Source organism: Fusarium sambucinum, chromosome II, assembly GCF_050947815.1.
Source record: "Fusarium sambucinum isolate potato_lamoka chromosome II, whole genome shotgun sequence".
Taxonomy (NCBI): Eukaryota; Fungi; Ascomycota; class Sordariomycetes; order Hypocreales; family Nectriaceae; genus Fusarium; species Fusarium sambucinum.
The window spans coordinates 6,250,020-6,272,544 of NC_139293.1; the positions used below are offsets into that span (position 1 = coordinate 6,250,020).

Sequence of the window (22,525 nt, forward strand, 5' to 3'; positions counted from 1 at the left end):
ATAAGTTTCTTAGCAAAGATCGATGCAAGACTTGCAAGTACAATGTGGGCAGCAAAAGCGTGCCTGACAAAGCAGCGTATGCCATAAAATGATACATTATCCCATCATCGATCATGTTGTGGTCTCATCCCCTATCAGACACTTACTTTTGTTGCCAGCTGTGATGTGTCTATCTGTGGAGACTCACTAGCAATCTGAAAAAGGATGCAAGCTCAAAAGTAATGCCCCAGAAGTGTAATAGTTTGTGATATGTCTATAGTTTCCACCAAAGCTCACTATCCAATTCGCCACGATGCAGATAAAGAAATACAGACGTGAAGTCATAAATGATAATACACAGTTGTTTGCCCAACCTTTATGTTTTCACCAATCCAGCGATAACTTGTCAACATCCTCTATCAGAGATTCAATCACAGGCTGACTGGTATTCCATATCCCTCTTGTCTTGCTGACTTGTTTCATACGTGTCCAAAATACAGGACAATCCTTGCTATCGCACTGGACATCCTCCACAGGCCCAACACCAGAGCAACTACGACAAAGGGAGAGTATCTCCTGTAAACGACGCTCCTCGGTAGTTAATCGCGTCTGGAGCGAAAACAGCGCCAAGGGAATGTTTGTGCGACAGACTGGACAGAGAGGATTGTCTTCCTGTGAGAATTTGATGTTGCAAACAAGACAGTGCGTGGACTTCATGTAGGATTCTAGCGTCGTCTTCTTGTTGCTAAGTGTAGTTGCATGGTGAACACGCTGCACCTTTGGCATCTCATCATACCACTGGCGCACATTTGCACCTACGAGATTAAAAATGCGTTCGAGAGGGGGTATAAGATTCTTGGAGATGTAGTACTCGGCATCCAGCTGCCATTGTGGATTATCGAGAAGCTCTTCGGGGGCAACACATCGATCGATAAGTCGAGCTCCTGGAGCACCACTTATGACAACGTAAGGAACTCTCTCGCCATACTGTGGTTCTGCGCGAGCATCCTGGAGCATGCGCTTGGTGCTGATGAGGGCACCAGCAGGCGGTGCACCTTTGTCAGAATATGTGCCTAGACGGACTTCTTTCGCAAAACAAAAGTCTTGAACCGACACATTGTTGCGCATGATCTTTTGGCATTGCTTTTGGAAATACTCCTTTACCTGGCTGAGATCTGCCGTCTCGAATAGTAGACGGAGAGCCTTTTCCTCAATCATTTGTTCCGCAGGCGTACCATCACGGCGGACAGTCTCGATTCCCTTGGCGTCAAACTCAGGCTTCACTTGGTCCTTGCTCTCGTACTTGTAGCCGACATATCTTTTCTTGGCAAGGAGGACGCAGGGGTGGTAGACTTTTTCGAACTTTAGTTTGATCGGTCGTGGGTTCATCTCAGTAATCGCCTTCGAGATTTCGTTGCCAATGTCGAACGCTTCGTCTTTCGTCCGACCCTTCAGGGAGATGAACAGACTATCAGTATCGCCATACACAACCTCTGCGCCCCATTTCTCGACAGAATGGATATAAGCGATCGCTCTTTCAAGAGTCTCCCTGCCAGTTTGTACGATACTGTCCGCAATCTCCGAGCAAGGCATACGCCCAGAGAACGAGGCTGAAGTGTAACCATAAGTGACGTTGGCGAGCAACTTGAGAGCAAGCTGTCGGTTGTTGAGAAGCTGCTGGAGAGTCTTGTCATCTTTATCTTGCTTCATGCCACTTTTAACCATGACTCGGGTTTCGAGGATTTCGGTTAGCATCTTGGCAAGGAGTGACTTGCGGATTTCCGTCTTTGCATACATCATACCATTTGGTGCGATGTTGATGTAATCCTTCAAAAGTGTGAGGAGACCTTGCTGGCGTTTGTACTCGGTAAAGCCCATCTTGCTTGTGCCTCTCCAATTGGTGACTCGGCCCAGGAAGGTCGAATAGCAATAATTGTAGGCGATCATTACACTTGGATAGAGACTCTGAAAGTCAAGGACTAAGAGAGGGCTGTTGTAAAAGGCGCTCTGTGGTTCCATGACAAGTGGCAAACACTCGAGAGCGTTCTGACTGCCGACTTGTTTGCGAGTAGGCGACACGAGAAGAAAATTCTCTGGCTTGGCAATCCTGAACATGATCGACTCTACCTTGAACTGCGATCCTCGCGAGAAAACCGAGAAGAAGTCTACACCAAGTAGTCGAGCCTGCTCACTAGTTCGGGCAATCAATTCGTTGGCATCCAATATCTCAATATCGAGTTTGGTGCGGTTCTGGTAGTATTTCAACATCCTGTTGAGTTCTCGATGCTTGCCACTTTTGTACCAACTTGTCAATGATTTCCAAGAGTAATGGGGTATCCGCCTATGGAGCAAATGCCACACGACGTTTTCCATAGTGTACTGAAGAAGATTCAACTCTCCTCGCATTGCACGCCAGACATTGACCATGTGTCGACCCGTGACTCGAATCGTGGATGTGGTATTGAATCCCCATCGGTCGTTCTCTTTGCCGAATCTGCCATGCGACTCTGTTTTCATGCGAGAAAACTCGTCACAGAGATTATAGTCATATTTCAATCGCGCTCTCTCAATCAGATAGCCCCATGAGCTGCCATGAACCTCATACCCTGTCAGAATGTCAGGATCGTGGTTTCTCACGATTTCTACCATGCGGACCATAAGATCCAATTCAGACGTTTCCTCGATAACATCGGCAGATGTCTGGCGCTGAACACGTTGTGTGAACTCGACATCATTAGATAATAGCAGCATCCCCGTCTGGACAGTCCCTGCTAAGTTCTGACTGTCGGTGGAAGTTCCGTCGGACTTGATTGCCCAGAAAACACACTGGACTTCGTCTTCTTCTGGGTTTGGCACGAAATTGCCTCTCGTGTTCACATGAACCTCCAGGCTCATGGTGCTCATGTATTGAACCTCGTGCTGAACGCTTGTCGCTTTCTTGCCTGGTGTGTACTTGAAGCCGTGCTTATTCTTTGGCGTTGGCCCTTCAATTTGAGAATGATAGTGTCTATCCGTTAACAGCAATCCGGATCCGTCTGACGTATTGGCTTTGCGCTCCTGCTCAAGCCCCCAATCCTTAACCTCTTTACATGTGGGTGGGGGTTTTGCAAACTCCCAGCTCCTCCAAGAACACTCCTTTCCTTGTCGTTCATACTGAAGTTCAGCGGTGGCCCTATCAAGAGATTCATATTTCAGACCGTACGTGGCTGGTGATGTAGCAGTTGGGTCAAATTCGGGAAGAAATGGCAAAGTGTTGCCTTCCAAGCGAAACTCTTTCCCAGCGTACTCACGCGTTCGACCAGGGACATCCTTCTCCTTACTGTAATATGCATCTTGATAGAGGACATCAGAGAGCATGTGTTCCTTTAGAGTGGAAACTATAGAAGCCGCAGAGGGGGGCAGTAAAGAAAACAAATGCACCTGCGGACTGGCGAACCTACGCATAGCTCGCTGGATTTTAGAATGCTGGCTATCGTTTTCTGCTTCGTCTCCTCCAGACGATACCAAGGACGACGACAAAGTCATTTGCGAGGGTCCTGCATCAGCAGGTAGAAAGCTGCTGGGATCAAAGGAGACATGTTTGGCGTGTCGGCCTCCATCGGTTTGTTGCGAAGCCGACTTTTGACTCAGTTGACTAAGACGGAGCTTCGTATTGGGATCGTTCTGGTCTTTAACAGTAGGGAAATTCAGTTTTTGGTTTGACCCTGCACCACCTTTGGAGACAATGCTCTTGATGATACCAGAAGGGCCTTTTGGAATGGATGGCCCCCTGAAAGAAGATGTGAGTGGGTTGTTTAGGTCTGTTGAAGGGATAGGGACCAAGTCCATCTCGTCCTCGTCGATCATTGGCTGCTCATCAAATCTAAGTCTTTTGTTGGACATTTGGACTGATAGGAGGTCGGGCAACGGTCGTTTAAGTTGTGTTGGACTGGACGAGGTATATTTTGGTGCGTCAAATGCACGTCCGACCAGGCCGTAATCCTCTGCGTAATCAAATAAATCCGGGCCCAAGGGAATGCTAGGCAACTTGCCAGAGGCCAGGCCACTTCGACCAACACCAAGGATTGATGACCAGAACGGCCTCAGACCTAGTCTGTCAAGGCCGATATCGAGCGCTGCGGCCTGTTCCAGGTCTTCTTCTGGTAGTTTACTTGTGGAATTACGGGAACCTTCTGCTGCAGCTTTCTCCATCGCCACCAATGTCATGATGGCTTCTTCGTCTGAATCATCAGGCAGAAAGTTTTCGTGAGCCTCTCCGACTTGGTGGACTCTTCCCTCATCAACAAGAATGCTACTTCCCGGATCCTGGTCGGGTTGCACACCTGAGGGAAGTCCCAAAGCGAGTACAAGTCTGGCCGGGAAAAGGTCCTCAACCGACTCCAATGCAGTGCTGACATTCTCTTCATAGGGATGAGGCTTTGCAAAGGTCTCGAAAGTAAGCTCGTCTCCATCAATCGAAACATTCTCCTCTGAAATGAGATTCTGAATCTCAATTCGATGCTCCTCCTCATGAATCCAACCTTGAGGCTGCGAGTCACGCGGATTGGCCGACATAGATACAAGAACCTCTGGCGGAAACGGACTGCTTCCTTCACTAGGGTCTTGCATTTTTTGTTTGCGTCGCTTGGTCTCATCTTTCCATAGACCAGCCATGCTGTAAACGAGCTTCATATCTGAGGGAAGGGGGTTAGCTCGCTCGGTAAAGTCATGATGAAGTGGTCTTTCTTTGACTCGATGTCTGTTGAGTATATCTTGAACACATATATCGACCTCAACTGAGCAGTGACTACTTCGAGGGAGTGCAGTTTCGTCGGTAATGTCCTCCTGTGGGATAGATTCACTGTGCCAAAGATGTGAAGGATTCGTTTCTTCTTCATATTCAGGAACTGGAGACCGAAACCCTGTACTGGATGACTCTAGATAGTCACAGCCATACAAATTGAAGTCCGTCATGAACTGAAGAAGGAATTGGAGATGTGCTTCGTACGGTTGGAACTTGTGCTTCATAATGACACCTTGCTGAAGGAGATCTGCTAACCGAGTCATGACAACGGGGTTGAACATGTAGATCTTCAAGAAGAACCGATAACCGACATGGAAACCATAGAAGGGAATGCCCTTGACAAGGGTAATCCTCGCCACGAACCTGGCATTATCGTTCTTCTGATCTCTGCGATAGCTCACAGCCAACGCATGATCGATAGATAGATGAAGACGATAGATGTAAGCACCAACTAGAGTAAGTCAGTGATTTAACGATAAATTAATAAGTACCGTTCAACAAACCTTCATCGGGAGATAAACCTCCTTCGTATTCCACATACAGGTACGGGAACGCGCCATGAATATGAGCGCATACTTTCTGACCCGTTTCAGTGGCTCCAAAAATGCGGACTATAGGAACTTTTGGACCTTTGGAAATCTGGGAAGGGCGTATATCGTTGCGAAGCTGAGGGTCGTATTGTGTTGCTGTCGCTTGATAGTGGTCGATACAGTTCAATCTGATCCGGAACAAGTCCATATTCTCCAGAGTTCGGATCCATCAGGGGCTCAAGATTAACTTTCAAGGACCAGAATACCAAACATTGCTGGGATAACAAATTGAGGTAAGCACAGTTCTTTGATCTTTTGGCAATATCTTATTGAAACGCGTTTGCTATCCCTGCCGGCCATTTACAGACGCGCGCGATCACGTGATGATAAGTTCTTATCAGCACAATTGTCTGCGCTCAGAGTTCCGCGATCTGGAACGACACAAGTATTGCCGCTTGCCTTTCTTTTACATCTGTCATCGACCGCATTGCCTCTTTTGAACCAAGTTTAGCCGCCAAAAGCCTCACCGATTCCCCAGTATGCCTGCTCCCCCTCCGAAACCGCCACCATCTAGCACCAGTGCAAGTGCCGCGTCGAAAGAGGAGAACATCTACATCCCATCCTTCATTAGTAAGCGACCGTTCTACGCTGGCGATGAGGGCGACGACAACGATTATCTCAAGCACCAGCGTCGTGAGGAGAAAGATGAAAAGTCTCAATGGTACGATCGCGGCAGGAAGGCCGGTCCAGCGTCCACCAAATATCGAAAGGGCGCATGCGAGAACTGTGGCGCCATGACACACAAGAAAAAAGACTGTCTAAGCCGGCCGCGCGCAAAAGGCGCCAAATGGACAGGAAGAGATATCCAGGCCGACGAGGTGATTCAAGACGTCGATATGGGCTGGGATGCTAAACGTGACCGTTGGAACGGCTATGATGCAAAGGAATATCGCAACGTAGTGGACGAGTTCAACCAGATGGAAGAGCTGCGCAAACAAGCCACCAAGGGGGAAGCTGGTGATGAAGAAGCGGACGAGGGCGACAAGTACGCGGAAGAGAATGACATGAGCAAGCATCAGAGCACAGCTACCCGACAACTACGAATACGAGAAGATACGGCCAAATATCTACTGAATCTCGACTTAGAATCTGCAAAATACGACCCAAAGACGAGATCACTGGTGGATGCCGGCGCGACAGCTGACAAGGCGGCTGATGTCTTTGCAGAAGAGGGCTTCATGCGATCGTCTGGCGATGCTGGCGCTTTCGAGAACGCTCAGCGCTACGCGTGGGAGGCCCAAGAGAAATCCGGAGACACAACCCAGCATTTACAGGCCAACCCAACGGCAGGAGAGTTCTACCGGAAGAAGGAGAGGGAAGAGGCCGAGGCAAAGCGTGCGGAGCGAGAGAAGCTACTTGCCGAAAAGTATGGTGGAAACCAAAAGGCCATGCCAGCTGCTTTGCGAAATATGGCTGTGACTGAGTCAGAGACATTTGTCGAATACGACGAAGCTGGTTTGATCAAGGGTGCACCTAAGAAACAGGCTAAATCAAAGTACGCTGAGGATGTCATGATCAACAACCACACCTACGTATGGGGTAGCTGGTGGTCCAACTTCAAATGGGGCTACGCTTGCTGTCATTCATTCATCAAGAACAGCTACTGCACTGGAGATGATGGCAAGATGGCATGGGAAGCCGCTGAACGTCAACGCACGGGAGTCAACCTGATCGAGGCCAAGGAAGAAGAGCCAGAAGAAGCAGTTGAGGGGGGTAAGCAAAAGGATAAAGAAGAGCAGCCGCAAAAACGTACAAGAGAAGAAATGATGAATGGGGTGACAGAAGAGGAGATGGAAGAGTTTAGGAAAAAGAGACGAGCGACAGATGATCCCATGGCCAAGATGCTGGGCACGGATGAGCTTTTGACATAGCCAGCTGTTCACTTGGAATTATTATAATTAATACTACATCAGGGTACCAGAAACATCAGCCACTGGGACCAAATGAGAAGAAATTAGTAGATTGGTTCATGTTACTTGGACCAGACTTGTTAAGCTGTTTGTTTTCTGTACCCTGAAGTTTAGAGGTCGACTTTTCTGTCGCCAACTAGATACTTCCGGGTATTACAGCGGCGCAGATGACATTGGTGCATTCACTATAAGCAAGCGTAGTGGGTAGATGTCGTGATTGGATTCATGTTTCATGGGATTCATATACACAGTGGAGAGACACCGGGAAAGTTTTGTTTGTCGTTATCCGGTGAAATCATTCCATTTTTATCCTCTGGCCAACGCCGCAAGCTATGAAGAGAATCCCCTTCCCATGAGTGGTATCCCATCACCAAGTGCCCTAGACAGGGAGAGCCGCTTTTGCATTTTTTAGTTGCATTTACTCCTCGTCCTCCTCGTCCTCGCCACCCTCACCGCCCTCGGCGGCCTTGGCCTTCTTTCTGCGGACACGGCCGGGACGGCCACCACCGAAGGGCGAGGTAAGAGCAAAGTCGATGTGCTTCTGAGAGTCGAGACGGACGATGAAAGAAGGAACGTTGACGATCTGCTTTCCGACTCGGATGTGACGCTGGCGGATCAGGACACGGGCGTGGTGGATAGACTTGGCGAGACCGAGCTTCCAGACACAGGTCTGGAGACGACGCTCAAGGAAATCCTCAATCTTGAGGGCCAGGACGTAATCCAGCTTCATGCGGGACTCGTCAAGAACACCAACACGGACAAGACGTCGAATGAGGGCATTGCCTTCGAAGAGACGCTTGGGGTCCTTCTCGTCGAGGGTAAGGAGCTGACTGTTTGGGTGTTAGAAAGTCTTAGATCGGCGCACACTAAAAGTGCAGAGGTTCTCATACCGGGCAGCACGACGGATCTTGGACAGAGTCAGACCGACTCGCCAGACCTCACGCTTATTGCGCAGGCCATACTCGCCGACGAGCTTAAGCTCGGAGTCACTATTATTATCGGTCAGTCTTAATTCACAATCGACTTAAACAGAGTCAAGCTCATGTTCAGTGGCCGGTGATACTGACAGTCGGGCAGACTCGAAGGGTCGGCGGGGGACACGAGAGGTCTTGGAGTGGGCGCGGGGAGGCATCCTGAAGTCTTTGTTAATTGAAGAACTTGGTGATATTCTCTAGTAGCACTTACTTGACTTGCTCCTTGGTGGTTCTGCGGGAGATGAACTTTCACGAGAGCCAACTTGAGCAAGCAAAATGTGCGAAGGATTGGCGTGCAATTCGTGATCACGTGCGTTTGGCTCAACCCTAAGTTTTTCGGTTTTTCGGAAGGTGCGAGTGGGTCCCAACCCACAATCGCCCTTGCCCTACTGAGAAAAAAACTTCGGAAAATCTGAGGTGCCGTCCCACAAGGCCGCTCCAGAAATCCAGAACACCAAAGCGACGGACTTCACCATCTCTTTCGCCAACCCACGACTACTAACCCCAACCCTCCCGCGACCGGCAGATCACACGATTCGAGATGGGTCACTCATACGGAAAGAGAGCGGGCACCCGCGTATGTTCAACCAGCGAGTTGCGAATTTCGACAACGTCGGGCATGAGACTGACGATGTGAAATTATAGTATGCCTTCAGCCGGGACTTCCGCCAGAAGGGTATGATTGCCCTGAACACCTACCTCCGACAATACCGCGTTGGAGATATCGTCGACATTAAGGCGAACGGTGCCGTCCAGAAGGGGTAAGCAACGCCCCTTTTACCAACATGCGACAAATCCTACGCGAAATTGCGGAACTTGGACGCTTTTTGGGGAATCTTTTGGGAAATGTAGCAGGAGGGCTAACAAAATTTCAGTATGCCCTTCAAGGTCTACCACGGAAAGACTGGTGTCATTTACAACGTCACCAAGTCCGCTGTCGGTGTCATCATCTACAAGCAGGTCAAGCACCGATACATCGAGAAGCGAATCAACGTCCGAATCGAGCACATCTCGCAGTCCCGATCTCGTGAGGACTTCCTCAAGCGTGTCAAGGCTAACGCCGAGGCCAAGCGTGAGGCCAAGGCCAACGGCACCGTCGTCCAGGTCAAGCGTCAGCCCCTTGGACCCCGTGGCGCCCACACACTGTCGCTCTCCGAGAACCCCCCCATGACCGTTACCCCTCTTGCCTACGAGACCACGATCTAAAAGAAAAGATATTGCGGGGGTTGGTGGTGCTTGCTTCTATTTATTTGGGGTATTGCGTCCGGATGGGAAAGAATTCTGCATGGCAAGGGCTTGCCTTTTGATGTCTGTACGGCATAGGACCAAAAAAAAGACATCGTTTGAAGCATGCCCCTTCTCTGTATTAGAAGATACCTCTGGTGAACTGTGACCGGCCCACATAGAAGGCCCGGTGATGACTTGGCGTAAAATGAACTGACGCTTCTCTCAATGGCCTTCCAATTTCCTGTCCTGTAATCCCGGCATCAAGCAGAGTTTTTAAGTTTCATGTGAACGTTTTCATTGTTGATGGCATAGTATTTGATCAGACACCCGCCATGATTTCTGTCGAGTTATACAATTGAACATTACACAGCATCTCATTAGTCTAGGACGATTAGTGTCCATCATTGTGTGGTAGATATGTACCGCCACAGCTAGGTGGCTCGAACGACAATGAAGAATTGAGACACAACACAATGAGTCGATATGAATGAAGCATCAGTTCTGGTCTTCAATAAATCCTTGAATTCCGTATTATTTGTGCCATTATCACTAAGATCCCAGTGTTTATTTCGATTTATTATCATATCTAGCAACAGTTACCTACCCTGTACATTAAATAACCTAATATCGGCATTCTATAACATTCACAACCGGACCAAATTGTTGACCATTACTACTTGTATCTCATTAATTAAAATAATTATGAAGACGGCATGATCTAAATTTGTCCTGAGATGCGTTGTAAGTCATTATTTTTATTAGCATGCGAAGTGCAGCGTAACTTGTTAGTGCTAGTAATTCATTGACTTCACGGTATTCTGGATACTGAGTCCACCGTAAGCATTGTCTTTTAGCTTCGACTACACCATATGGATAAGTAAATCTCAGTTGCTGTACGTTGACATTAACTTCGTTCCTCATCCGTTCACATAGCATACTTAGATGGCATGTTCCATTTATATGTAACTTCTTCGTTGCATTTGGCGAAACGCCGATCTTCATATAATTACAGCATAACTCCTGGATAATTATCAGTAAAGTCCCATTTAAGGTATTAAATACAAGTCTAAGAGATGAAAAAAATGTACCATGCATTCGTTTGTTTCACCATTTGGATTCATAAGGTCTTTGCTGTTTTATTAACACTTTAGTATTTTTTAACATATATTAAGCAAACACTGTCTTTGACATTGTGCAGTCGGTAGTCCTCGCTACTATTTCTCTTTAGACCTGCTGATAGCTTGTATTCAGGGGTTATACTGCATGTTGAAGCGATGGATAATTGCAGTCTGTCTATATAATTGTCTTTGTAGATGTCCTATCAGCACCGTGTAAACACTCTTTGGGCTTTTAAGGAAAGCAACTATTTGAAATTCAATATTGATGAATTTACTTTGACCTTGTTACTGACTCTTATACAGCTCATTTGAATATACCTCGGTTCCGCAGATAACTGATAACGTCTTTAGTTAGGACTCATCTTCATGGAATCTGCGGAGCCCCACAAAACAAGAATACGTACCCCATGACGCTGTCCAGGCCTCTTCCATGGCTACGGCCCAGCCACGAAAGCTACGGCATCGAATTGCAGCCAAGACGCCCAACAGTCGCCCGAACTTGTCAAGGCTGACGACGACCTCAAATTCTTGCCCTATAGAAGGGTCTGCTAAACAATTACCGTCTGAACCCTACTCTACCTCTGCCGATTGTCGACCATTTACCCTCTGCCTAATTCATTTAGCTTGCGCGGCGTTGGGCTCGACGAGGAAATTGTCCCGTGATTTCCAGGGGTTCCAACAGCACATACCTTTTGAAGCTCGCGACGAAGTCTACCTATACAAACGTCTTTACCTCACATATATTAATAGCATCGCGGAGCTTGTCCGCAACCAATTGCAAACATGTCTGCTGCTGTGCGCGGTACTGAGCATACCAAGTCAGTGACACATTGCAGCGCTCGCTCTGGAAACACCAAGCTGACTCCATCATCTTGCGCAGGTCTGACCAAGAGCTCGCCATCAACATCAAGAAAGCTACAAACGCCGAAGAGATTTCCCCGAAGCGCAAGCATGTTCGCGCATGCATTGTCTACACATGGGACCACAGGTCCTCTGCCGCCTTTTGGTCCGGCATCAAGGTGTATGTCTTACACGCATTCTATCATGTCAACTATCACTGACCGAGCGTCCCAATAGTCAACCGATCCTCGCCGACGAAGTCCAGACATTCAAGGCTCTCATTACAATCCACAAGGTGCTTCAAGAAGGTCACCCTAGCGCCCTGAAGGAGGCCATGGCGAACCGCGCCTGGATCGATAGCTTGAACCGCGGCATGGGCGGGGGAGGTGAAGGCATGCGCGGCTACGCGCCTCTGATCCGTGAATACGTTTATTACCTCCTTGCGAAGCTCTCATTTCACCACCAGCACCCCGAGTTCAACGGAACATTCGAGTATGAGGAGTACCTGAGTCTCAAGGCTATCAACGACCCCAACGAAGGTTATGAGACCATCAGCGACCTGATGGTGCTGCAAGACAAGATCGAGCAGTTCCAAAAGTTGATCTTCTCTCACTTCCGGAACGTGGGAAACAACGAGTGTCGCATTGCGGCTCTCGTGCCCCTGGTACAGGAGAGTTATGGAATTTACAAATTCATCACAAGCATGCTTCGCGCAATGCACTCGAGTCAGTGATTCACTTACCCTCCGCTTTATGATTCTTAGGGTTAATATCTTTTTAGCTACCGGTGATGACGAAGCTCTTGAACCCCTTCGTGAACGTTACAACGCACAACATTATCGCCTGGTCAAGTTCTACTACGAGTGCTCAAACCTCAGATACCTTACCAGTCTCATCACCATACCCAAGCTTCCTCAAGACCCTCCAAACCTCTTGGCCGAAGATGATGACGCTCCTGCCCTTCCTGCGCGACCGAAGCAGGAAATTGAGCGCAAGCCATCTCCTCTACCGGAGCCCAAGAATGACGCCCCCGATGAGATGAATGAGTTTTGGAAGAGTGAGTTGGATCGTCAGAATCGAGAGTACGAAGAGCAGCAGCGCATTCTTGAGCAGCAGCAACAGCAAGCTCTCATGGCGCAACAGCAGGCACAGATGCAAGCGCAGCGTGAGTTTGAGCAACAGCAACAACAGCTTATGGAGCAGCAGCAGCGAGAGCAAGAGGCGCTCATGGCACAGCAGGCTCAATGGCAAACCCAGGGGCGCCTTGCGGAGCTGGAGCGTGAAAACCTCAACGCACGGGCTCAGTATGAGCGTGACCAATTAATGCTACAACAATATGATCAGCGAGTCAAGGCTTTGGAGGGTGAGCTGTCGCATATCCAAAACAGTCTTGGCCAACAGATGAATAGCAAGGATGATCAGATCCGAGCTCTCCAGGAGCAAGTCAACACATGGAGGACGAAATATGAGGCGTTGGCGAAACTTTACTCTCAATTGCGGCACGAGCATCTTGATCTTCTACAGAAATTCAAGGCAGTTCAGCTCAAGGCAGCCAGCGCACAGGAGGCTATCGATCGACGTGAGAAGCTCGAGCGTGAGATCAAGACGAAGAATCTCGAGCTGGCCGACATGATCCGTGAGCGTGACCGTGCTCTTCACGACAAGGACCGCGCGAGTGGCAGCAGCAAGGATGAGGTCGAGAAGCTCAAGCGTGAGCTTCGTCTCGCCCAAGACAAGGCCGACAACCTTGAGCGCAGCAAGGGCAACGAGCTGTCGACAATGCTTGCCAAGTACAACCGTGAGATGGCAGACCTCGAGGAGGCGCTGCGTAACAAGTCGCGTCAGCTAGAGGACGCTCAGATGAACGTCCGAGATGGTAGCTCTGATCTCGAGCAGCTTCTCCGAGACAAGGAGGAGGAGCTTGAGGTGTACAAGGCCGGTATGGACCAGACACTCATTGAGCTCAACGAACTCAAGATGAACCAGGGCGATAACGACAATGCTCTTGATGGACAAATCGATGCTCTTATCATGTCGAACCTCGACAAGATCAATGATATTATTGACTCGGTTCTTCAGGCTGGTGTTGCGCGTGTGGATGATGCTTTGTATGAGTTGGATTCCAACATGCAAGCTGGTAACCAAAACGCATCTCCCTCTTACGTACTGTCACAGATCGAGAAGGCATCAGCCAGTGCTATGGAGTTTGCTACGTCCTTTAACAACTTCATCGCGGATGGTCCCAATGCGACACACTCTGACCTCATCAAAGCCATCAACGTTTTCTCTGGTGCAATTGCCGACGTGTGCAGCAACACCAAGGGTCTCACCCGTTTGGCTACGGACGACAAGAAGACTGACTCACTTATGAACGGAACCCGACAGCCTGCTATATCAGCGGTTCAGTTCCTACGAGGCCTCCAGAGCTTCCGACTGGAAGGCATGGACCCCTTGCAGAAGACCGATGTGGTCATCAACAACAATAACGATGTCCAGATGAACCTGCAGAAACTCAACAAGCTGGTTGAGACGTTCGCTCCAGGCTTCGGTCAGCTGGCTAACAAGAAGGGAGACTTGGGCGATCTGGTCGATTCAGAACTCAGCAAGGCTGCGGATGCCATCGCGGCTGCCGCTGCACGACTGGCCAAGCTCAGGAACAAGCCTCGTGATGGCTACTCAACCTATGAGCTCAAGGTAAACGATTCGATCCTGGATGCGGCCACGGCGATCACCAACGCCATTACGCAACTGATCCAAGCGGCCACTGCGACACAGCAGGAGATCGTCCAGGCTGGACGTGGATCGACGTCCCGGACAGCGTTCTACAAGAAGAACAACCGATGGACGGAGGGTCTCATTTCTGCTGCCAAGGCCGTGGCGTCGTCGACCAACACTTTGATTGAGACAGCAGACGGTGTCATTTCTGGCCGCAACAGTCCAGAGCAGCTCATCGTGGCCTCGAACGATGTGGCTGCCTCGACCGCCCAGCTCGTGGCTGCAAGCAGAGTCAAGGCAGGGTTCATGTCCAAGAGCCAAGAAAAGCTCGAGCAAGCCAGCAAGGCCGTGGGTGCCGCTTGTCGAGCATTGGTGCGCCAGGTCCAGAGCCTGATCAAGGAGCGCAGCCAAGAGGACGACCAGGTAGACTACACCAAGCTTGGCGCGCACGAGTTCAAGGTGCGGGAAATGGAACAGCAAGTAAGTTTAGAAACAGTTTCCTGTCATTTGTTTGTCAACATTTTTCGCTCTCATGTCTCATACCATGCCCCACTCCTATCTCCGATTCCCCTGTCCCCCCCCCCTTCCCCTTCACAAGGTCATTCCCGGACCTGTGCGAGCACAACGGTTTCTATATCCGGCAAAGTTCCGATTAGCTTCTCGTGTTAGATCAGTGACTGACAAGCCACCAACAAATAGGTCGAGATCCTCCAATTGGAGAACGCCTTGGCATCGGCTCGTCATCGTTTGGGCGAGATGCGGAAGATCTCTTACCAGGAAGAGTAAGGGCGCGAATGTAGGCTTGCTGACAGGTATTCGTGGTATCCGGGGCCAAGAGTGTTCCGGGCTGGCCTCATCATCTTGAGGTAGATGTTTCAATTAAGACATTTAATCGCAGGGATTCTTGCATAATCCGACGAAGTTCTGTATCATTTGCCAATTATCGTCAATTCCTTTACTATGAAGTGGAATCTATGATGTTTCTACAAAAGGGAGTGTCCGAGTACCATGGGACTGAACGCACAGCGAATGTCATGTCCATCATCCACCATCCAGCTGTAGTGTAATTAAACCCCAGTGCCGTTCTTGGCCTCACCTCAAGAACCAATTAAAAGAACCCCTTGCAGTCTGGAAGAAAGGATGAAACGCAAACGCAGAGACAAAGTTCAGCCCTTGCAGAGTGTTGACATAAAGTTGACAAGATGTTTCGCATGGGACTTGGCAAAGGGATACCCAGAACGCTTTCTTTCGCGACGCGAGTAGTAACGCGAGCTACTGAATTACAGTAGCAATAAGCTCAGAGACGGACTGCCCGTAACCGTAACCGTAAATCGTTCGTACAGTGCCGGAAGTCTAAATCTGACAGCTTAAAGAAAAGTGTCCGGTCTGAGACCATGACGGGGAATAGTGACATGCTAGACAGGAATGGGATAGGCCAGTGGGTTATACGCTTTCCGAATTCTTGGATCTTCTGTACATACCTGGACTCCCTTATTCCCTCAATTGCTGGAATTGACCTGGGATCTTTGTATGCACATAACATCTGAAGCGTTGACTTCCATCGAGAATCTGAGTCTGATGACGCCTTGAGCTGGATGATGGTTGTGTCCGGCTCCGCGACCCTTCGATGTAGCCGGAACTGTCAAATTGCATTTCTGTCTCGTTTCTTTTTCCATGCAGACGACGTAGACAGCGCCAGCCATGTTCTATGTTCCTGACCCATGTAGACAAGCCATGTCCGGTAGAGCATCAATTTTAGCGTTGGTGGCTGACGTCGGCTGTATGGAGAGAACTCGCGCTCGCGCAGATGCAACGAAACAGACGATGGCTGGTGGTTTCAAGATGACGAACGCTTCTGAAGTGGTAGAGCGACCACCGCAAGGTAGGCCATAACGCTCACTAGACGACGGGATCGCAATGCTGTACTGTGCAGTACTTTACATGCGGGACCAAGACATGCTCTAAAGCAAGCCTTCGGGATGGTTAGCCCTTTACTCAGGGAGACCGGAGACCGAAGGCCTATGGTTCATCCATACCTTGGCAAGCTTGGCCTTCTCAAAGAGGGCAGGTGAAATATGTCTTGATAGAAAGCCTGGTCGGTCACGCCGTACCAGGTAGTCTGGCCACTGAGACATGGGCAGCAAACATGCCAAGGCCACAAGGCCCAACTATGTCTGTTAGCCCGGTCCCTGGTGCGTCGAGTTACTTGATACAACCCTTTCATACATCCATGCTATTTCCGTCTTAGACCTCTTGGATGTTGGAGAGTAGGGCTGAGGAGGGATCACGGACCAGGAACGTCACTCAAGTGGGCGAGGATAGCGAGCCTGGAGAACTGGTGACGATTGACCTAGCGTCTAAACTGTCAATTCCTATGGACTTTGTGGGAAAAAACATATGATGATGGCAGTGTAACTAATATATGGAATAGATGTGTATTGGTGCCGCATTCAAGACATTTGTTAGATGCTGTACACTCAAGCCATCAGCTGAGCAACTCGCTGGTATCGGGTCTTTGACATGCATACCCATACCTGAATAGTCTACCCCATGCATGGAAACCCTGTGCTGGACCATTTTTGTCACATTTGCTTGTAGGGGTCTGGACTTACTTGTTCCTCCACTGATCCACCTTGCCGTAACAGGTTAGACTAGTAGGGGTCTGCTCATCGGTCTGTGCTCACAGGAAATCGGGCTGTCAGGTAAGTAGGTACGTACTTTTCTGTTCTTTGTAGGCTCATGAGCAGTGCACCTTGGTGTTTACTTACTTCTAGGCAGCGGTCAGTTAGTTGCCGAGCGACAAGAAGGAAACGGCTGCACCGGCGTTCAACTGCCAGCGCCAGTAAGATAAAAAAAAGGTCAGCTGCCCGTAGCAGAAGGGTTTAGAGTGGAGTGCGTTTGAGCGCAAGGGACGACAGAATTTGATCAAACATGTGTGCCTACTGCAACATTATGGTGGTGTCTGGAACGTCCAGGTTCAAGGCTCATGAGCCTATCAGAATATGCACTTCAACATGATAGGTAACCTAGTCCATGTATAGCTCAAAGCAGAAACATGAAAGTACATACCTTGGTAGGTGAAATCAGGCCAGTAAAATCACGGTAGTGTCACAGTGGGCCAACGACAGGGCCAGGCTAACAGGCTCATCAACATCCATGTCCTCAGATCCTGACGATCGCCAAGTGACTAGTGTCCCACGCCCCTAGCTGTCAAAACACTCCGTTCCGCCCCACTGGAGAATGCGCCGTGCTAAACACAATTTGGACCTCGGACGTGAAGACTGCAGCAAAGACTAATGAAGGGTGTGTATTATTTCATTATACTACTTTATAGTAAACCTAAATCATCAACGTAGACCTCGCCAGCCTGATGCGGGTGCCCTCGACAACTGGGTATCATCGCAAATAGTTCATTCCCACCCGACAACCTGCCTTGTTGTGCCGAATCATGATCGATCATGGATCCCAAGATTAAAAGTTGGCGAGGAAGCCGCCACCGATAGCCTTGTTGGAATCCTCGTGTGCTGCCGTTGTGTTAGACCACGCTCAAGTCTTTTTGAAATGTTGTTGAGACTTACCCTGGCGCTCTCGGTTTACTCGGTCAAACATGGCCTTGTCGACAGACCAAGCGCTGGTGATATCCATGATACCAGCATCCAAAGAGGTGTCGATGGTGAGCTCGCGAACCTGAGGAATGTTTCCAGGGAGTTGGTTGAAGTCGTAGAGAGTGTTCGAAGGCATGGGCTCATCAGCGATGGAAATCTGGACATTCTGAAAGCTGGCGAGATCATCCACTTCCCAAGAGTGAACAAATCGGCTCTGGAAGAAATCGGCATCGTACTCAGGGCCGAAAAGATCTTGAGCAGCCTCACATGCATTGTTGTGAACCAATTCGACGAACTCAGCCTTCTCAGTGGTGGTTGGGACAGGATCGTAGAGCTGTTCCCCGACACCATCGACAGCGTCGCCAGCGAAAGTACCAGCAGGGGTCATGATGCCGTTCTGCGAAGTCCACATCAGAACTTGCAGGTGCTGAGAATACTCAGGAAAGTAGCCAGCGACAAGAACATCTGTAAGCAGATCGATCTCGGTGGTGGGGTGCTCAAGATCCTGGATCAATCCCATGTTCTCCGACATAACAGTGACATCCTGGCTGAGGACCATGTTGCCATAGTTGTCACGATTGACCTGCCAGCCGAGAGTCTGAAAGTATTTGACAGGCTCCAAGATCTTCATCATGGGGCATGCAACGCTGAGAAATGCAGTCAAGTTGCATTTGGCCTTGCCGACATGGTCTCGAATGAAGGAGTAGACCTTGGCAATCAGGGCCCATTTGTTTCGATGAGGGTCCTTGGCCCAGAGTTGAGTCAAAAAGCCGGAAGCATTCTTCTGCTGAGCGTCGGGAAACAGCTTCATGTAGTAGGCTTGAGACGGTGAGTATGTTTTCGGGAATGAAACTGTATGTTAACTTACTTCGAAAGGCCATGAAGCCATTCAGAGGGCGCTTGGCGCGCTGACCTGGATCCCCGATGGAGGCAGCGAGGGAAGCGGCGAGCTCAGGACCACAAACGTCGAGAATTTCTCTCATCATGGAGGGATTCTCCATAGCGGCGTCCAGGCGTTCCTGAGAACAGTTCTGGATGGCCTGGAGGAGTTGGTTCTTGTAGTCGCTCATGTCGAATTGCGAAGGGGTACGAGGCAAGAGTTTCCTTGAATTTGAAGGAGGAAAAAACCCGTGGTAAGGGCAAGAGAAAGAGATGAATTTAAAGTCCAAGATATGAGAAGTTGGTGGGTGGGCTTTACTGAGTGTGGGAGGGAAGGGGGTGGATGATAGATTGGAGTGGCGTGTAGAGCAACGGAGTGTAAACAAATTCCTTGGCAACAAACAGCCCAGTGGGGTACATTAACTGCTGGCTGGCAGTGCCAAAAAGTGGCAAGCGATTTGACAGTTGCGAGGCACTGCCTAGCGCGATTCGAAATGGCCAACAACCTAACACGCCGCTTTACACTGGCTGGAACTGCTAGAGACCATAAGTGGCCTTAACTGGGTAAGATCATAATATAGCGAGGTAGGTAGTAAGGCCGAATAGTATTATTCTACAGAAGTGTAGAAAACAGCATCACTAAGGTCGATTTGGCGTAAAGTAATCAGAACCCACTGCTGCCTACATAGGTATATACATGAATGCGGCGTATAGAGCTACCCTTACAACCCATTCCCAAGTACTAGACGACTACTGCTTATAAGTCATAATGAAGAAACCATCATCCGGCTCCTCAGGGTCATCGTGAATCCCCACAGAGTGAACTGCAGTAGACATGAAAGGGAGACCAAGATTTCCAGCTGCATCTGCACGGGGTTTTTGGATCTGATAAATATAAAATTAGAATCTGAGAACGAAACCGAGGACTTTGACCAGCAGATCACTTACCACAGGAGAATAGTACAGAAAATCCTCGTTGACATCAGTCAGATAAACAGCAGACTGGTTGGGTTAGCTATTGGAGTGATAGAGGAAGAACGTCACATACAGCATCATCCGGGCACTCCTTCGCATACGTACGACCTGAAAGACGAGCGAACCGGTTGTACTGACGGATAGTTGCGCGCTCCGAAAGAACACGTCGACTGCGTGGGTGGTTCTAAATAACGTTAGCTCTGCTTCAAGAATATGTGCTCAGTATTCTTACCAAGTCCAACTCTTCCCTGGCGGTGGAATATTTGTCCTCGAATTCTCGGAAGATAGTGAGGACTGAGCTTGGAAGCTTGTACTTGATGGTTACTTCGTCCGACTCAGAATGCTCCGACTCGGCCTTCTCAGGCTCGGGTGCGAACCCAGAAGGAGACCCAGACTCGGACCCAGAATCTGCCGACTCGGACTCACAATAGTTGGAATAGCCTGAGTCTTCCAAAAAGATGGCTTGTTTGCGGTTTCTGATAAAGTTGTTCCATGGGGACCCGGGAAGCTTGATGTAGGGATGCCATTTGGGAGCTGCATGCCAGATCTCATCTCCGTGTGTCTTGATCATGAGCTTGCTGCCACATTTGGATATCTTGACATCGTCTTGAGTAACACTGTACTCAAAAGCAGGGGGAGGTGCGATGGCCGGCTTGTTACTGTAGATGCTGCCGCAACTGGAGATGAAGACCTTGAGATAAAGATCAACGGCTGGAAGGACCGGCATACGTTCGAGTCTGTCCCAAGGAAAGTCTTTGAGATGAGGCCCAACAGTATAAGCAGTGTATAGAACCGATACTGTGGCCTTCGACACGAGGGCGGCTGCACGAAGCTTAGGATGCTCAGGCATGCTTGCATCTCGGGTTCCTGCAAGCATGCTCATAAAGCCCAGGTTGGCCATAGGTCGTTCGTTGGTATAGCCCCCGATCCAAGCAGATGGCATGTTGGGTCTGGAAACGAAGCGGCGGGCTTCGTTATGAGCGAAGATGACATCCACAGCCTGAACATACCAAGACACAAGGCACGCATCGATGAGATAGAACGTGCTGCGACCTGGGACCAATTTGACAGCAGTGGTCCGGATCTTGCTAAGAACTTCGTTATCGATACCAAGGTTCAGTAGCATGTGTTTCGCGACGGCGGAGACTATGCGCAAGACCTCTAAGGGCCTATCAGCAGATATTCAAGATTGACTGCACAATACAGCTTACCGGGTGTGAGGAAGACCTCGCCGCTCTTGGGCAAGAGATCAGACTTCAGGATGATGCCATAGATCTTGTCATCCAGAGCACGGAGAGCTGCCTCAGGCTTGTAGATGATTGCTTTCTCCTCCCACAGAGGGGTGAAGCTGAAGGAAGTATCCATGGTCGCAGGCGGGTGGTGAAAGAACTAGGTTAGTTGGAAGGAAAACTACTTGGGTTGCCAGGAACCTAACGGACGAGAGATTCAGACCAAAGATTTTGGGGAGAATAACATCAGGCACTGTCGCCAGGTGACAGTGAATCAGTGAATCATTTGCCGTCGAGGACACCAAGTTACGTAACAAACAAACAGAAATTAAATCCAACTCACTGCAGGCGGGTACCTAGGCAACAAGGTATTGTTCATGTAAAGGGCCAAACATTAGGCTTGATTTTGATATTGTTTAACTCCAGTTTACAACTGAACCGCCCCCCTCATTCTTCATCACGCTACCAAGCTTGCTCTCGAAAGTCTTCCTGTATACACTCCGCAATCCAACTCCCAACCACTACTTGAAAAATCCAAACACATAAGCAAGCTCTAGAACACGGTAACATTTACCAAGATGTCTCGAAACCCACAAAGGGGTCTTCTCCAGGGCCCTTTGGGAGTTTTCATGCCCCCTGAAGCCGAGGTCCCAATCACCATGGTCTACAGTCGGTCGCAAGCTGATATCCACGTTTTCGTCCCCGAAACTGCATCGATGACCCTCGTGAATCGTGTTGCAGACAATTTGAGGTAACTTACTGCCTCAAAAAAGATGAACCAAGCTAACCGTCGCAGCCGCCGTGTCCAACAGCCTGTGAAGGTGTTTCACGATGAAGCCCGAAAGAAGTATCGACTTTGCCCAGTTCCAAAGGACATTTTTGCCGACACCTCAACTTACGGGAGATACTGTTTCACTCGTGGTATGTTACCTCAAATACCAATTCAGGAGGTATAATTTTGACATGTTGAAAGATCGATCTACTCCAGCGAAAGTTTCTGAAGAAGATCCGGCTGTTAGTGAGGGCGGACAACGGATTCCACGTCCCAGAAACAGTTGGATGCTATACCGCCAAGCCAAGTCACAACAAATCATCGCCGAGCACGAAGGACTCACAGCGGGAGAGCTCTGTAAGTAGTATCTGCCATAAGAAAATACTGTGCTGATATGAAATATAGCCAGGATTATTTCTACTATGTGGAACCGTGAGACTCCCGAGACTCAGGCTTACTGGCAGCGATTGGCCGAGCAGGAAGGCGCCGATCACAAACGGCTTTATCCTGGATACAAGTACTCTACAAACGGACGACGTAACAACCAACAGCTTTGAAATGTGCGTTGATCTGAGCCAGACAATGGTAATAAGATCGTTGTTCAAGAAACACTCATATCAACCATTAGGCGCATATCGTGCTGTTGCATAATGGCAATCGTGGACATGCACATGGGGTGATACTGTGCTCATGGATTTGATGATACCTATAGTGGGCTGCAAGCAGCTTGACCTCCGAGTTTCTAGCTGTTAATTCGGATCGTCGTTACACGTTGTTGCTCTGATTCTTCACATGAAGAGTCTTCTGGGTCTGAAGCAAATCGGAATAAGGAACAACAAGCGACACGATGGTAGCACAGCTTGTAACGCACTTGTTATGTTTACTGTTGCACTGATTTATGGCAAAAAGGTCGTTCTTAATATTAATGGC

At 49.2% G+C, this 22,525-nt stretch overlaps 8 protein-coding genes across 8 annotated transcripts; 4 read left to right on the forward strand and 4 right to left on the reverse strand.

The window, feature by feature from the left end:
* Positions 1-363: 363 nt before the first annotated feature.
* FSST1_009025 (DNA-directed DNA polymerase) lies at positions 364-5,500 on the reverse strand (the record flags this gene model as incomplete). Its single annotated transcript, XM_083225962.1, has 2 exons — positions 364-5,213; positions 5,266-5,500. 2 exons carry the CDS (start codon positions 5,498-5,500, stop codon positions 364-366), a joined length of 5,085 nt encoding a protein of 1,694 aa, XP_083084986.1.
* A 331-nt stretch (positions 5,501-5,831) lies between these two features.
* FSST1_009026 (mRNA splicing protein SLU7) lies at positions 5,832-7,223 on the forward strand (the record flags this gene model as incomplete). Its single annotated transcript, XM_083225963.1, has 1 exon — positions 5,832-7,223. One exon carries the CDS (start codon positions 5,832-5,834, stop codon positions 7,221-7,223), a length of 1,392 nt encoding a protein of 463 aa, XP_083084987.1.
* Positions 7,224-7,680: 457 nt separating this feature from the next.
* Positions 7,681-8,394, reverse strand: FSST1_009027 (40S ribosomal protein uS4; the record flags this gene model as incomplete). Its single annotated transcript, XM_083225965.1, has 3 exons — positions 7,681-8,092; positions 8,153-8,251; positions 8,330-8,394. 3 exons carry the CDS (start codon positions 8,392-8,394, stop codon positions 7,681-7,683), a joined length of 576 nt encoding a protein of 191 aa, XP_083084988.1.
* Positions 8,395-8,777: 383 nt separating this feature from the next.
* On the forward strand, positions 8,778-9,442 carry FSST1_009028 (60S ribosomal protein eL21; the record flags this gene model as incomplete). Its single annotated transcript, XM_083225966.1, has 3 exons — positions 8,778-8,813; positions 8,882-8,997; positions 9,112-9,442. The coding sequence occupies 3 exons, from the start codon at positions 8,778-8,780 to the stop codon at positions 9,440-9,442; spliced, it is 483 nt and encodes a 160-aa protein (XP_083084989.1).
* Positions 9,443-11,364: 1,922 nt separating this feature from the next.
* FSST1_009029 (ANTH domain-containing protein) lies at positions 11,365-14,921 on the forward strand (the record flags this gene model as incomplete). The annotated part of the gene is made up of 5 exons (XM_083225967.1): positions 11,365-11,399; positions 11,462-11,602; positions 11,659-12,146; positions 12,202-14,615; positions 14,835-14,921. The coding sequence occupies 5 exons, from the start codon at positions 11,365-11,367 to the stop codon at positions 14,919-14,921; spliced, it is 3,165 nt and encodes a 1,054-aa protein (XP_083084990.1).
* A 2,685-nt stretch (positions 14,922-17,606) lies between these two features.
* On the reverse strand, positions 17,607-18,810 carry FSST1_009030 (uncharacterized protein; the record flags this gene model as incomplete). Its single annotated transcript, XM_083225968.1, has 3 exons — positions 17,607-17,659; positions 17,714-18,559; positions 18,609-18,810. The coding sequence occupies 3 exons, from the start codon at positions 18,808-18,810 to the stop codon at positions 17,607-17,609; spliced, it is 1,101 nt and encodes a 366-aa protein (XP_083084991.1).
* Positions 18,811-19,369: 559 nt separating this feature from the next.
* Positions 19,370-20,959, reverse strand: FSST1_009031 (uncharacterized protein; the record flags this gene model as incomplete). Its single annotated transcript, XM_083225969.1, has 5 exons — positions 19,370-19,504; positions 19,568-19,621; positions 19,668-19,778; positions 19,827-20,755; positions 20,806-20,959. 5 exons carry the CDS (start codon positions 20,957-20,959, stop codon positions 19,370-19,372), a joined length of 1,383 nt encoding a protein of 460 aa, XP_083084992.1.
* A 442-nt stretch (positions 20,960-21,401) lies between these two features.
* FSST1_009032 (mating type 1-2-1 protein) lies at positions 21,402-22,152 on the forward strand (the record flags this gene model as incomplete). Its single annotated transcript, XM_083225970.1, has 4 exons — positions 21,402-21,574; positions 21,620-21,744; positions 21,797-21,952; positions 22,001-22,152. The coding sequence occupies 4 exons, from the start codon at positions 21,402-21,404 to the stop codon at positions 22,150-22,152; spliced, it is 606 nt and encodes a 201-aa protein (XP_083084993.1).
* Positions 22,153-22,525: the final 373 nt, after the last annotated feature.